Source organism: Ascidia mentula, chromosome 3, assembly GCF_947561715.1.
Source record: "Ascidia mentula chromosome 3, kaAscMent1.1, whole genome shotgun sequence".
In the NCBI taxonomy this organism is placed as follows: domain Eukaryota; kingdom Metazoa; phylum Chordata; class Ascidiacea; order Phlebobranchia; family Ascidiidae; genus Ascidia; species Ascidia mentula.
The window spans coordinates 17,302,007-17,316,220 of record NC_138568.1 but is presented as its reverse complement, the minus strand read 5'-3'; the positions used below and the strand labels follow the sequence as shown (position 1 = coordinate 17,316,220).

The 14,214-nt window shown below is 38.1% G+C and overlaps 1 protein-coding gene and 3 non-coding genes across 8 annotated transcripts in view; all 4 read left to right on the top strand.

Moving 5' to 3' along the window:
* LOC145895261 (uncharacterized) overlaps nt 1-14,214 on the top strand; it is a 39,515-nt gene that overhangs the window by 1,534 nt on the left and 23,767 nt on the right. The window contains exons 6-29 of one of the 5 annotated variants that reach the window (XR_014401609.1): nt 34-120; nt 454-527; nt 964-1,040; nt 1,218-1,379; nt 1,933-2,042; nt 2,235-2,325; nt 3,150-3,181; nt 3,324-3,415; nt 3,659-3,767; nt 3,907-4,077; nt 4,352-4,468; nt 4,639-4,841; nt 5,204-5,319; nt 5,550-5,757; nt 6,090-6,191; nt 7,428-7,587; nt 8,055-8,156; nt 8,907-9,000; nt 10,121-10,203; nt 10,533-10,690; nt 10,806-10,907; nt 11,140-11,217; nt 11,314-11,634; nt 11,669-12,539. Coding sequence is in view for 3 of the 5 variants with exons in the window: in XM_082984034.1 (XP_082840160.1) it covers nt 34-120; nt 454-527; nt 964-1,040; nt 1,218-1,379; nt 1,933-2,042; nt 2,235-2,325; nt 3,150-3,181; nt 3,324-3,415; nt 3,659-3,767; nt 3,907-4,077; nt 4,352-4,468; nt 4,639-4,841; nt 5,204-5,319; nt 5,550-5,757; nt 6,090-6,191; nt 7,428-7,587; nt 8,055-8,156; nt 8,907-9,000; nt 10,121-10,203; nt 10,533-10,690; nt 10,806-10,907; nt 11,140-11,217; nt 11,314-11,470 (2,685 nt within the window). In the remaining 2 variants the exon portion in view is untranslated. Of the gene's footprint in view, nt 1-33; nt 121-453; nt 528-963; nt 1,041-1,217; nt 1,380-1,932; nt 2,043-2,234; nt 2,326-3,149; nt 3,182-3,323; nt 3,416-3,658; nt 3,768-3,906; nt 4,078-4,351; nt 4,469-4,638; nt 4,842-5,203; nt 5,320-5,549; nt 5,758-6,089; nt 6,192-7,427; nt 7,588-8,054; nt 8,157-8,906; nt 9,001-10,120; nt 10,204-10,532; nt 10,691-10,805; nt 10,908-11,139; nt 11,218-11,313; nt 12,540-14,214 lie in introns of those variants that run through there. The other 4 variants (XR_014401608.1, XM_082984034.1, XM_082984035.1 and 1 more) reach the window with 4 other exon arrangements.
* Nucleotides 6,699-6,908, top strand: LOC145896494 (small nucleolar RNA U3). The gene has a single exon (XR_014401938.1). It is a non-coding gene; the product is annotated as a small nucleolar RNA U3 (small nucleolar RNA).
* LOC145896495 (small nucleolar RNA U3) lies at nt 8,539-8,748 on the top strand. The gene has a single exon (XR_014401939.1). It is a non-coding gene; the product is annotated as a small nucleolar RNA U3 (small nucleolar RNA).
* LOC145896497 (small nucleolar RNA U3) lies at nt 9,710-9,919 on the top strand. Its single transcript, XR_014401941.1, has one exon. It is a non-coding gene; the product is annotated as a small nucleolar RNA U3 (small nucleolar RNA).

Sequence of the window (14,214 nt, the reverse complement as noted above, 5' to 3'; positions counted from 1 at the left end):
GTAAATTGGATGTATGTTGAAATTTGTGTTCAGGTTGATTTTGATCTTATTGAAAAGTTAATCAAGGATGGGGCAGATGTAAATTGTGCTGATAAGCATGGACAAACCTTATTACATGAAGTAAGTGCTCTTTTGAAATATTTGCGCTGACAGAATGAAATAATCCAGGATTTCTCTGCAAACAGTCTAGGCCAAATTTTGCAACCCATATGATTCTGTTATTGCTTAATGTTACCGAGTTTATTATCTGTCTGATAAATTATTTGAAACGTTTAGTTGCAGGTATGAAAATAATTGTGCTTGTTATCGAATTTTATTTTGGGTTTTCTTTTATGCTACTGCACTTCGATTTAAAAATAAATAGTAATGGTTTGCTGTTAATTTTTACCGATAAATGTTTGTAAAAGTGCATGAAGAGTTAAAAATTGTAAGTTCTGACCCTTCTGTTTTTAGGCTGCTCGTACATGGCATACAGATGTTGCACTCTTTCTTATCGAACAAGGGGCCGACATCAACAAAGCAGACAGGTAATTCTTTTGTAAATGTTTTCTTGTTTTAGGCAACGGTCAGATTGTGAGGCAGGTTTCACATTATTTGTTTGTGTAGGATGGGTTGAATGGCCCAAGCCCATTTAGTCAGTGCATCCAGTAATAGGTTTTGCCAAAATGGAATACAACCTTTGTTTTAGTGATTTTATTGCAGAAATGCATAAGTTTAAAATTGAAATAAGTCCATAAACTGCTCTTCAATTGATTTAAAAGCCCATTGCCTGTTCATGAAAAACAATTTATTTAAAATACAATATACACTGTACGTACCATAACATTAAAGTTGACCTGATGTTTGCCATGAACTATTTCAATGGCTCAAATTTTTTACAAGTAAATGTTTCTTGAACTTACATGTTGTAAGCACACATTGATAACATGTTTATTTCAAATGGAGACTCATCTTGTTGTATAGATATGGTAGAACTGCTCTTCACATTGCAGCAGCCACCAATTACCCTGAAATGGTTGCGGTTCTAGTTGAAAAAGGAGGTTCGTGTTTGACTAATTTTTTTTATGACGATGTTAAGCAGTCGATTTTATCCTTTATTATCATTTCATTATAATGTGGTACAATAGATATTGTACAGATAAACCCAAAAGGTACCTCACTTAAAAATGTACTTTCACTTTCGATAAACTTAAACACGTGTTTCATCATCTTTACAGCAAACATCGAAGTAAAAACGAGAGAAGAAGATCAAACACCTCTGCATTTTGCGGCTCGAAACGACGCCACTGACTCGTTAAAAGTGCTGATCAAACTTGGTGCCAATAGGGAATGCAAAGATTTCAGACGCAGAACGCCGCTATTTGTAGCCGCCGAACTTGGTAATTAAACGTATTTGTACTTAAAGCTCCTTTGTGAGACTTTTTATATCTACCACCAAAGGCCCCAGTAAAAATATCGTATTTATATTTTCATTGAAACGAAATTTGGCACCAGTCGCAACAGATTTAACAAAACGACATCCACTGAAACGTGGGGTAAGAAACAAAAATATATGGCAAAACCTTTCCTCCTAACCGTTTTCAAAGATCATCGATTCTTTATAAGTATAACAGTGCGTAATCCCAAAATTGGTAAGATTGAAAATCAAGCGCGTAAAATTGCTGTTCGCATGAAATTGATCGTTCATTGTCCTGCGTTTCACCAATAATAACGTATTATTTTCGCCTCCAATTTCTGGAACTTACTACCTATGTAGTGTCATATATGCTACTGTGTACAGAAAAACCAATATTCTATTTTGCCTACTGTTGGATTGTATACAATCCACGGATACTTTTGTGTATACATAAAACGTTTTACTTGTCCTCGTGAAATTACGATGGTTGTATTGTCGTTGTCTAAGGTCTGGGTAATAATTGTTGCAATTTTTAGATCGCAGCGACACGGCTAGGTTTCTGATTGACATAAATGCCGATGCTACTGTTATTGACGATGCTGGACAGAGTTGCATGACGCACATGATTACCAATATGGGACCTGTGGTAAGCTCTAGTTTTCTTGTAGTTTGCGTACAAAGCTCACACTGCAGTACATTTTAAAATAATGTCCATAGTTGAGTTTATTGAAATTTCGTAATGACACTGTTTTGACAATGTATCAACCGCCTTACTATGTACGACACATAACACAAAATTTTACATTTTAAACTTTTATATTATTATTGTCATTTTTAGGCTCGTCAAGCTCTGGACCAGTTTCACCGAAAGGACAGAGCGAATAGAAAACAGTATTTCTTTCTCAATCTTCTCGAATCAATGCGAATACGTAAGTTATTCGAATACGTAACTGTTTTAAGTGTAGCAATATTAAGAATCTTGAAATTCTACACGCTTTCGAGAGCTTCATGAAAAAAATATTTTTTAAATTTTTTACAATAAAAGCAGGCAGTTTTCAAACGCAATCGCACATAATTGCAAGAATAGCTTTAAATTTTTGTGCGACATTTGAAATTTTACATCGGCCTAGTTGTCAGCTATGGGTTTGGTAGAATGGTCGAACAAACTCTTAAGGCAAGGTCTGGTAACTTGACCATTTTGTTGATTTATGGCTTTGCTGATTGCCCATACCATGACCAGAAACGTGTAACATAACCTCTTTCTGGAGAAAAATACAAAAATTCGTAGCGTTACAATAACAAAATACAGAAAACTTCGCGTGGGCGCCACTTAACCATCATTTGAATGTAAACAGTCGTGGTGAGACACGCCCACGCTCTGGCGAGATGCCGTTTGTCACGTAACAATGCCCTCCGCTGAGCTCTGGAATAACAGCTTACTGAAATAAATAAAAGTTTGTGACCAAGTGGGCGCACAGGGATTCCATTTTATGTGAAGAACAACATGTCCACTAACAATCCAGCGAAGTGCGAGACATTTTCTTTACAAGCAAAAATGCCTTTCTATGCAATAATATGCCGGTTTTACTAAAGTGTAGCCAAACTACAATACATGTGGAAAATTAATTGTCCTAAAACAGCACATTCGTTTTCCCCATTCCAAGTTGAAGTTCGCCAACACATTGCTGGGGATAAAGAAGGTCGTAAATTTAATGTGGGAAACACAAAACTGCACATATTTTTTGTTTTGCAGAGGGAAAGGGTCACAGCTTGGCAAAAACTCCGGTAAGAGTAAACATTTTTAATTTCAGGGCAAGTTATAACTTTGCAGAATAGGCCCTTCCTTATACTTGGTTGTAACAGCAAGGTTTACTGAAATAAAATCGTGAAGTCGTCAGCCTTACTTCAAATTATCGCCATTTTGCAGCTCGAAGTTATTGTGACCTATCGACAACTGGACCTCATCATGCATCCCGTCATAATGAGATTAATTGACGTGAAATGGAAACTATTTGGAAGGTACGAAAAATGTTACTTTGAATATCCTCTTGTATTTTAACAGCATTTCGCTGTTTCAATGAAAAGTTTTTTTACAACCTAAAAAAAAATTTGCCAAATAATAACTTTACAAAAATTCGTGCTCGGGGATTTCCCGCAAACATAAACGACCTCAATAATAGAAACATTAGTATATTTTGTTGTCATTGTATTGTGCTTGTGCTAGGGCAGTTTTTAAGTGGTTAACCACATGTGTACTTACAGGCGGAGAGCACTCCAGGCCTTGTTTCTTAACCTGTTCTTTGTGATTGTGTGGACGATCTTGGGCGTCGGTGTTCCGTGGTTCTACAGAAGAGTTTACAACTTCCCAAGTGTGAGTTCAATTCCACTCAATATGCAAGATTGTTTTGTGATGTAACAACTAAGCATTTTTTAAAAGCAATTAAAGAATGTTTAATTTTGAAACATAACAACCTAATTGTATTGCTGACGCTGTTTTATTTTTTCTACAGGATGGCTGGAGGGTTGCTTTCTTAGTGCTGGGATGTCTGATGGCAACATATTACGTTGTCTTTGAAATACGGGAGATTTTCAGCTCACGTGAGAAATTCACACTTTGGAAGGAATGGCGGGAAAAACAAATAAACAGAGATCTCCAGTTCTGTCATCCAAAATGGCCCGAAGTAGGTTATCTGTCTGTTTTTTTCGTCTTGTTGTTCATTCTAGTTTAAAGTAGTTGTTTGTCCTTGGTTTTTAACCACTTTGGGACTAGCTTGTATCTCATGACTGCCTATACTTGCTAAATACCCACTGATGGTGAACCAAAGGCTTTACAATACAGACTTTTGATTGCAAATAGAAGAAGAGCCATTTAAAGTCCGGTTAGTCCGGTTGTACCTAAAAACAAAACTAGAAAAAGAAAACCTATTTAATTTGTTACTGTGACAACGTTCACAGGAAGAGAAATATCTAAAACGTGAAGTTGATTGTTTGGATGAAATGTTACCAAGTTACTTTCGAGACTTTTGGAATTACTTTGATTGGACCGTGTACTTTCTTATCTTCAGTGTTGTGGTAAGAGATAGGGATAAACTTAACTTGGGAAAATATATTATCTTGACATTTAAAACTATTTGATATACAATTTGTGTAGTTTATAGGTCATTAAACAACAAGCAGTTACTTTTAACGATGCTTTTTTGCTTATTAAACGCGTAGTAGTATCTACCGATACTTATTTACAGATCATACACATAGTGGACGTGGCTACTCCGCAGTTCCAACCCTTCTGTTGCCTCAACGCGGCTTGCAACAACAGCCTGGATCCGTCAGTCTGTCAGGATGGTTTCGTCAACAACTTGAACTTGAGTGTTTGGAACAACAGAATTTTTGTCTGTCTCGTCATTTGTCTGTGGCTGAGACTCATGAAGGACACGAGAGCTTTTAGGTAAGTGTTAATTTTATAGGCTGCAACTTGATGTATGGTTTGCTTAGGACGTAAAGTGATTTTAGAGTTTTTTTGGCCTCAAAACCTGTATAATTTCTCCAGTGGCCTGTCTGTGTGCACGTAACTACAGCAGAAAATGTGCAGTAATTGTTTTTAAAATTGTCTAAAATAGAAGTAGAAAAATCAGTTTCCAGCAAGTAAGTTCGCCGCTAATTTCTTTGCGGTCCACAATGCAGCTAATCTTAAAAAACATACTGATTTCGCCAACATAACCTTTACCGTATTCATTATTTTCATTCGATTGCCAATCTATGTGATTATTTGTTCCGAGCAAGCGTTCCAAAACATCAAACTATTGTTAGATTTCTCGGTCCCTTCATAGTTATGTTGGGAAAGATGACGTGGGATATTGTGCGTTTCGTTTACCTTTACCTCGAGTTCTACATCCCGTACTCGTGCGCCTTCTGGATGATTTTTGGTGAGTAAATTATGCCCTGCCTTCTCTAAATATCTTTATTCGAACTTTTTCTTCGAAAACTGCAAATTCAACCAACCTGAAGTTAATATTCTTGCTTTGGCAAAAACTAAACGACAAAATTATAGTTTGCAAATTGTCTGCATTAACTTGAAACACATTTACAGCTAAACGCAAGTTGTGTTTCAACGTGTTAAGCAGCCTCCACCAATAACCACAACGCATTTCCGCAGGCAATTTACCTCTGATTGATTCCATGTCAACCGTGGACCGAATGCTATTCTCCCTCTACCGTATTACCTTGGTTGACGACTACCAGTTCAACGAGATGCAAGCTTACGACATAGTGATGGCGTATATCCTGGTCGGAACATTCCTCGGCATTTCCGCTATTCTCTGCATAAACCTGTTTATCGCCCTGTTGTCCGACACGTTCCAGCGGTAAGGGAGTGTTCTTGGTCACAGGACTGTTACAGGCAATACCAGGTTACCGTTACAATCCTTACACACATTTTTCGAGTATCGATTACGTGTGACTACCCGGTACTTGTCATCTGGTAACCAACAGCACTTTCTGTAGCTATAACGAATGGCTGGAAATGTGATAAAAACCGTGCAACCAAATTCTTAATGTTCTTTTGGTCAAACAGTGTAAGCGGTTCCACGATAATCCCATAAAAGTAATGCAGTGACATCTTTCTCTGTCTGATAATCCTATGAAGTGATAAAACAATGTTTGTGTTCAGTGATCAAAATATTGCTTGTGTTTATAGTGTATACGACAACGCTAACGCCAACGCTGTGATGCAACAAGCCACATTAATGTTGAATATTGAAGAAAGTTTGTCTCTTCATCTTCGCAAAAGGGTCAGAAAGTGAGTATTTGACAAAGTTTGTCAAGATTTCATGTCCAGTCATAAAAATATATAATACATACAGTTACCACTATATTGCCCAACAAGGTTCAATTCTCCATTCAATTGAAAAACTTTTTATTCTACAAAACGCTGGAATTCACATTTTATAGATTACAATTGATGCGTAATACAATATTGAAGCAGGACCAGACGCACTGTTTCTCAATCACTCGAGCGTTTATTTTGTTTGGTCGGCCATGGCGTATTGAGAAAAGGCACGCGTGCAAAAGGGGTGTGTTGTTCTCTCCAGACACGCCTACTTTCTGACGTAGTGCGTCGTTCATAAACACAGTGTTTAAATTAACACATATTTCAAAACAACAATACTGATGTAGTGCCACATTAGAAAAAAAATATGCGTTTAAGAGGGCACTTATCGTAATTTATCCATATTTTAGTGCAGCGAACACCACAAACAGGAAAAATTATACGGCGTACAGTTGCCTAATTTGCACCCGTTTGTGCAAGATCATACTTTTAGGGATCATTTCTATAGTATGTATCTTGAAAACGTCATTTTAACGTGACGGACCCCCAACTGCGATGATGAGAAGCAGTGTTTCCTTCTGAGCATGAAGCTTGGTGGAGGTTGGAGTTTATTCTCCTTCTCTGCTTTGAGGAATGTTCTCTCTTCCTGTACTGGGAGAGGGAGGAAGGGAACGCGTTCTGAGCAGTTTTACCTTTACATAAAAAAGATATTATGTATGTTAGTAAGCAAGTATGTACTCACTAACTCTATAGCTTACGTTTATTCAATGCAAGCAATACTGGAAGGAAATTAACAAACGAGTAAGTGCACCTGTTGTTTAGAAAAATTGTTAGCAAACGTTTGTTTTGGGAGGCATTGCTGTCTTCATAAGTATGTGAACCTAATTTTCTGCAATGAAGAAAATAGTTTCTAATTTTAGCGAATGGTTTTTGAAAAAGAAAACTATTGCTGCAGTTAAATACAAGATTCGAACACTCGGGAATATGATTGATACGCGTTAGAGCAATGTGGTCTCAATGTACGAAATCAGCCACTGCAGAATTGCTTTGTGTTGCTAATACCTATTTGAACATGCGGAGCAACTTTTACCTATGGCTCAAAATGTGAAATGAAAAGTATATTGTCTTTCCCACAGAGACAACATACAAAACAAATTACCAACAGCGTGCCGTTGTACTGATCTTTCAATAATGTATTATTTTAAGATACATTGAATCGAAAGGCAGCCCTGAGGAGCTTTACTACGACGACGATCTCACAGTTGCGCAGGATGCAGATTTAAAGAAGGTTACTATTCAGATCAAGGACCAAATGGACGAACTGCTCGAACATGTTCACCAGTCGGAAACAGACAAAAGATTGGCTGTAAGTACGATGTCTGATGGATCCCCGTAACGATTTTAACTAGTTCGATATTATGGGTAATACATACGTGAAGTCCCAGTAAAAGGTCATTCGTTAACTTCAACAACAGTTATTACTATAGAGATTAGGGATATTAGTGATATAAATATCCGTAATTTAATGGGTCATGCGATGCAACACTATGCTAAAAAACAAGCGACATGCGAATACTAAATTAAGAAGGCTGATAAATGATATTTTGGGTGAAAATCTACGGTGGTGAGGTTACTTACAGGATACCTATTAGAACATGTTATTTCACCACATACACTTCGTAATTCTGTCTTGTACATGCTGAACAAGGCGTTTGACAAGACAAGTTTTCTGATTTAAGTAATGCCTGTAAGGCGCTTCGCCCCCAAATAGACTGAGACCGCTGCCAAATCGCTTCTACAAGTGTCTTTGACGTTGCTCTTTTGGCAATTAAGACTTTTCGGCATGAACTTGTTGCTCTTTCCGATGAGGGCGGTTCTGACGCTGAACATGACGTAATAAAACGACGAGGCTCGCTTCGTCGATCAGCGACTAGTGTAAGATCAGATTTGATGTGACTGTGACGGGCTTTGTTAAACGCAGTTCGTTGATAATGCTTAGCTTTACCAACTAACTTGTGGTTGCGTTGTGTATTGAATAGACGTGTTGTTTTGCCTAACTTTATCGGAATAGCTTGGAAGTCGTGGGATTCGTTTGGCTTGTGGTGCAAGATTCGTTTAAACCAGGGAATCTTAACCTTGTATGATTCCGGGACAAAGTATTTTTTCAAAACCTGGGTTGTTGTTGATCGCGTTCTAAAATGCTTGGGGAATAACTTGTAGACACGGTGGAATCATAAGCGATTTTCTGACACGTAAGTCACCACAAATGCAAGAATTCCCTCCGAATTCCATTTGTACTAGTGAAAACTTAGTGGCTAAGATCATACTTTTAGGGATCATTTCTATAGTATGTATCTTGAAAACGTCATTCAAACGTGACGGACCCCCAACTGCGATGATGGGATGCAGTGTTTCCTTCTGAGCATGAAGCTTGGTGGAGGTTGGAGTTTATTCTCCTTCTCTGCTTTGAGGAATGTTCTCTCTTCCTGTACTGGGAGAGGGAGGAAGGGAACGCGTTCTGAGCAGTTTACCAGTGAATTATAAAATAATCGTTTGTTGGCGTTGCTTTTGTGTGTTGGTTTTAAGAGTAAAACCACGTATGTGTAGTGTTGTGACGCTTATGTGTGCTAATCTTTGTCATGGGACGTTTATTCCCAGTAATGTAAATATCTACGTTTTGCGCAGGACGACAGTTTAACCACTCCAAGAAGCGGAAGACCCACCATGAAAAAAACTCTGTCTGACGTGTTTGCAGTCCAAAAAGCGGTAACAGCTGGAGGTAAATTTACCTATTTTTAAAATTGCAAGGTCTAACACATGCGTTATGCCATTTCGGTAATGGTTGATGTTGATGATTGCTTGTTTGTGTATAAATGATATTCATGTGGTCGCATTTAACAACCTCTTCTGTTTCTTGAAATTTTTCTCGTATACCAAAACGAAAACTATTATAGTATTTTTGGCTGATACAAGAAAAAGAAAATTGCTGTATTTAGTTTCGTATCGTTACATGTCTTTCTCTGCAAACATTAATGTTTACGTAAGCTGTGTCCAACCTTGACTACATTCACCTATTCAACGGCGCAAATAGGGTTTGAGAATTTTTTTTCGATTATGGGAGACATTAATACTCAAATTAAATTACTACTGATGCTGCCAGGGTATGTTTTATTGCTGCAATACGGATCTACGGGCAATAATTTTACTACACCAACGTTTCGGCCACCATGCAGCAGTCTTCATAAGGATGTAAAAAATGCCACGTTGCATTATTCACATTTTTTACATCCTTATGAAGACTGCTGCATGGTTGCCGAAACGTTGATGTAATAAATTATTGCCAGAAGACCGTATTGCAGCAATATTACTTCAGCCCGGAACACAGGGTTTCGGATCCACTAAATTGTAGTTGAGTTTGACAAGTCTGAGGTGCCACAAATGTAAGGAATTCCCTCTAAATCTTTTTGTTTACCACAATACCATTTGTTAAGATCATACTTTTAGGGATCATTTCTATAGTATGTATCTTGAAAACGTCATTAAAACGTGACGGACCCTCAACTGCGAAGATGAGATGCGGTGTTTCCTTCTGAGCATGAAGCTTGGTAGAGGTTGGAGTTTATTCTCCTCCTCTGCTTTGAGGAATGTTCTCTCTTCCTGTACTGGGAGAGGAAGGAAGGAAATGCGTTCTGAGCAGTGGATAATTTTTTTTCCCATTAATTTGCGATTATCAATGTACGAAAGTGAAATCAGCGCAATTGTTTTTCTCTTGTTTTGTCTTAACTTATAATATGATGTAGTCGTTTTCATTCCACTCTTAACCTGCTGAGTAAGTTTAATGTTGTGTAGTTTTCGGAAGCCAAAAGTTACAACGGTAAATTATTTGTGTTTTTTTTTAGCTTTGGCCTCTCAGACCGGCGACGCCATGGCGAAGATTCAGCGTAGAGTTGGGGACGTAACCTCTTTGTTAAAAGAACTGCAGGTATTATTTACAGTGGCCCAGTGAGTATAGTTTGTATTTTGTTATGCGTAATATACGGTCGTGACCCAAAATTTCGGAATTATTGTTTCTTTAAGTTATTTGTTGGAACATTTAAGAGTGTACAAACAGATTCTGTACCAAAACTATACAGCTGTTCCCCTTCCGAACATTTCTGTATAAATAGTTCAACGCCGTCTGAACTACTGTCACCACACTCCCAGTTCATGTTTGTCATACGATAGTAACCTACTTTTGTTGATCAGAGCCCCACGTACCACAGTACTACAAGTCACTTGTTAAAATACCTCCTTAATTTTAATTGTCGTTAGGAGGCGCAATCGGCACAGGAACAATCACAGAAGCGTCTCCGAAACGACGTAAAGGAAATAAAACAACTCCTGTGGAAGTTGGTTCGGTCATCAGGAAGCGGAGGGGGATCGGATGAGAGGGAGGAGCAGGATAGAAGTGCTTCCTCCTCATCCACGAGGTACAGCTCCGGATTACATTTTTTGAAACTAGGAAAGTGTTTTTTGTCATCCCAACGTGCTGTAAAACAAGACCTTCTGCATTCGAATGCTTTCCCATCACACGTTTCTTTTTAGGGCGCCATCACGTGGTCCTATTACTGTTGATGTTATGCTCGCACAACGCTCTGGTGTTCCAATAGCAGGCAATGCGGATAGTAGCAACATCTTCCAAAAACGGTAACCAGAAAAATCCAAATCAAACGGTGTACATACATGTTAGTCTTGAAACTGCCAAACATGTGTACGCCTACGTTGGTGCTTACATTGCTGTATCATGAATAATTTTCTAGAAGCACACCTTATTAAAGTGCAGTATTGGACGTTGGTGAAATATATTTTAGTAGAAATTGAATTGATGCGTCCAAATCTCAGGAAGTTTCAGAAGTGTAAAACCGTCTATTTTTCACAGGCGAAAAGAACCGGTAAACGACGAAGTGCTTGCACGCATGGTTGCACCTGTGCCAAGCGAACCGGAACCAGACGTGAGGTAGGCCTGGTTTTGCTTTGCTTCAGCCCAAATTGTGATACCCTAATCGCTGAAAGTTATTGCATCTTCAAAAAATTTTGCAATTCCTGTTTTCAGACTCTCACCTATAACTCCTGAGATGATTGAGATGTCCAACCTTCCTGGCTCGGCAAGATCGTCACGTGGTTCCTCATCCCAGCCAATCACTGTCGACGTGCGGCCGGGTCAAGGGTCAGCTGTTTCACCGGATCGCGCTGATTCATCCGATGCGTGAGGTTGTTAACGTTTTTAAATCAATTTCGTTTATTTGAAATTTCCTAAAACGCCACGATGCACAACAACTTGGGATAAAATTTCATTATTAAGTCTTTGTAACCAACCATGAAGTTCTTTCTGCTTAATACTTTATGATATGCATTTCAGTGTGTGGTAAACGTGGTTTGCTGGTTTAGGTAACTTTACATTAAGCAAGTCAAGTTAACATAATTTTCCGTAACGATATCTAGTTTGCTTTTACCTCGGCTAGAATTTTTGTGAACAGAAAACGTACGCATTTGTGGAGCTACGGTTGGTTGAAGAGTTTTTATAATGTTTGCGAAATTGTACGTTGTCCATATTTTTTACTTAAAATTTTTGAAGCAGGTAATAGTGTTTCTAAACGTACTTACTTTTCAAATTTTATCGCAGTTTACTCTAAGTTAAGAAAACCACGTCATGTTTTTGGCTTTTGTTTGTAGTCTGTTATATTCTTTGTTTGGTTTGGTAGATACCTGTACACAGCACTATTTGTTTTTATTTTTTTAACTGTGACTTAGACTTTGTGCACCTTCGTAGTAGTGTGAGCTGTATATAAATGTGATGCAATGTGTTTCGTTTTGAATTTTAATTGTTATTTGTCGATTCTCCGTCCATTGCAGCCGCATGGCTCTTCCAGAAGCCCAGAAATGCCTGTCATCCTCTTTTAAACTTGATCCTATACGTTGGTTCAAATCATTATTATGCAGCCCTCACGCTTCAGCGAGCATAGCTATACCAACTAGGTAATTGTTGGACTGGCAACCAGGCATGTGGCAAACCATCTATTACATATATGCATTGTGTCTGTATACATGCATTTTTTACGATATGAGAACTAGTGCGACGTTTATCGCTCAGTCAGTCCATTTTTTCTATGTTGGTTTCAATCCTACCTCGTGTTTGCCTCTGATTTCTTTTCGTACGAAAAGAATTTTCCTAATTTTTTTACAAAAAAATGTATTTGGCGTTATTTTACAATTGCATTCTATTAATGTTATTTTCAAACTGTGTTGCAATTTACCATCGCAAACCCATCGTGTACTGTAATTGGCAAGTTACAATGTAATAAACATTTCAGTGATAATATGTTGGTAGTTTTTTAAGCGATAGTTACTGCCATTGAAGTAGAAACTTAACACGTACAAATGAATCGAATTACTGACATTGCAACAAGCTACACAACGCAAACAAGCATAGGAATGTGCGACTGCCTTTGATGTAGTATCCTAGTCTTTTGACCTTTAATTTATTCTTTACATGTTTCAAGAGAAATATTATGCAGTGTAGCTTTAATTTACAAATCATTATAACGGTTATTTCATTATTCGTTTATATTGAATTGCTGGGTTCAAACGTCATGCGATTAACCACGTTATTTTTTACAAAAGACACGCCGAGATTTGAGCCTTGTTTTTTATGGTTTACAACCTATATATGTAATTAAATGGTCATTTCACAAGAAAGGAATCGAAAAAGAACCTATTTCACCCATGGGTTAACGCCTACTTCGGCTTATGCATGCTTGAATATAAGGCCCACGGATATGGGGGGAAAAAACCCTTCCATTAGATCACTCTCCCGTCCATCATTAAAAAAATATCCGCCTATGTTTCACATCTCGGCACTAACATCCATTTTCATTCACCCTGTTATCAGTACATTTACCATTTTCTTCCTACTCTTGTCGTTTATTGCGTTTTCCTCTACTTTTTTTCTGGTGTTTTGTTGTGTTTTTATCTACTTCACTGTACACTCTACGCCTACATGAGTGCTGCACACCAACATCACAACATGCGATTTGACCATCCCCAAGACCTACGATGATTCAAATTGCGCAAAGTTCCAGGCGATGCCGACCATCTCCAACTAAAACCACCACGATTGGACTGTTTAAAATGCATGTGACACGGAAAAAAAGAGATGTTCATAACGTTAAAACACCTTTAGCGAAAAAAGTAGCTTTATACACGGCGACGGGTTTTTGAGATACAGCTGGCCAAAGTCGCATTTTTACCGCAGCGAATGAAATCGTGCGAAAGCAAGATTATTGTGTGGCATGACGTCATAGAAGGCGCTTTGGTCGTGCGAGTGCTGGCAGCAAGGCTGATGTGTAGGAATTGAAAACATTGTAAAACTGGTTTGGTATAGTATTGCATTAAACATGGGACAACAAGTGAACAAGTGCAACAAACGGATTTTGATGTTAATTCGAGCTGCCGACAGATTGCTATAACGTGATACATGAACTTCTGAAAATACGACGGAGACAAGCCGTCTATTTAACTTTATCGTTTTGTCCACTTACAGCAAAAGATAGAAGTAGGTTAATTGAATTTTGAGGCTGGCAAAGACCGCCGAGAAAAAACGACCAAATTAGCGGATTATGCAACCAACACTGTTACTTTTACACACGTTTGTGTTGTCCTTTTGTACGTGGAAAACCGGTCACGAATATAAACAATGCCAATATTATATTTTTCATATTAATATTACACTGTGTTCGCTACAGGCATTTTTGTATTTTTTTCGGCGAACGAAATTATGTTTTACCTGTTTCCTCGGAAGATGTTGTGTTCCCACAATGCCCTTCTCTTGAAGTGCTTCATGCCACGTCAGCATAGTGAAACTTGAATAGGGCCTGTGTTTTGTGAAATTAATACTGTTCTTTTAAAAATCTTTCGCACTTGCTGAGGTTACCATAAAGGAAGTAAGGAAAATAAA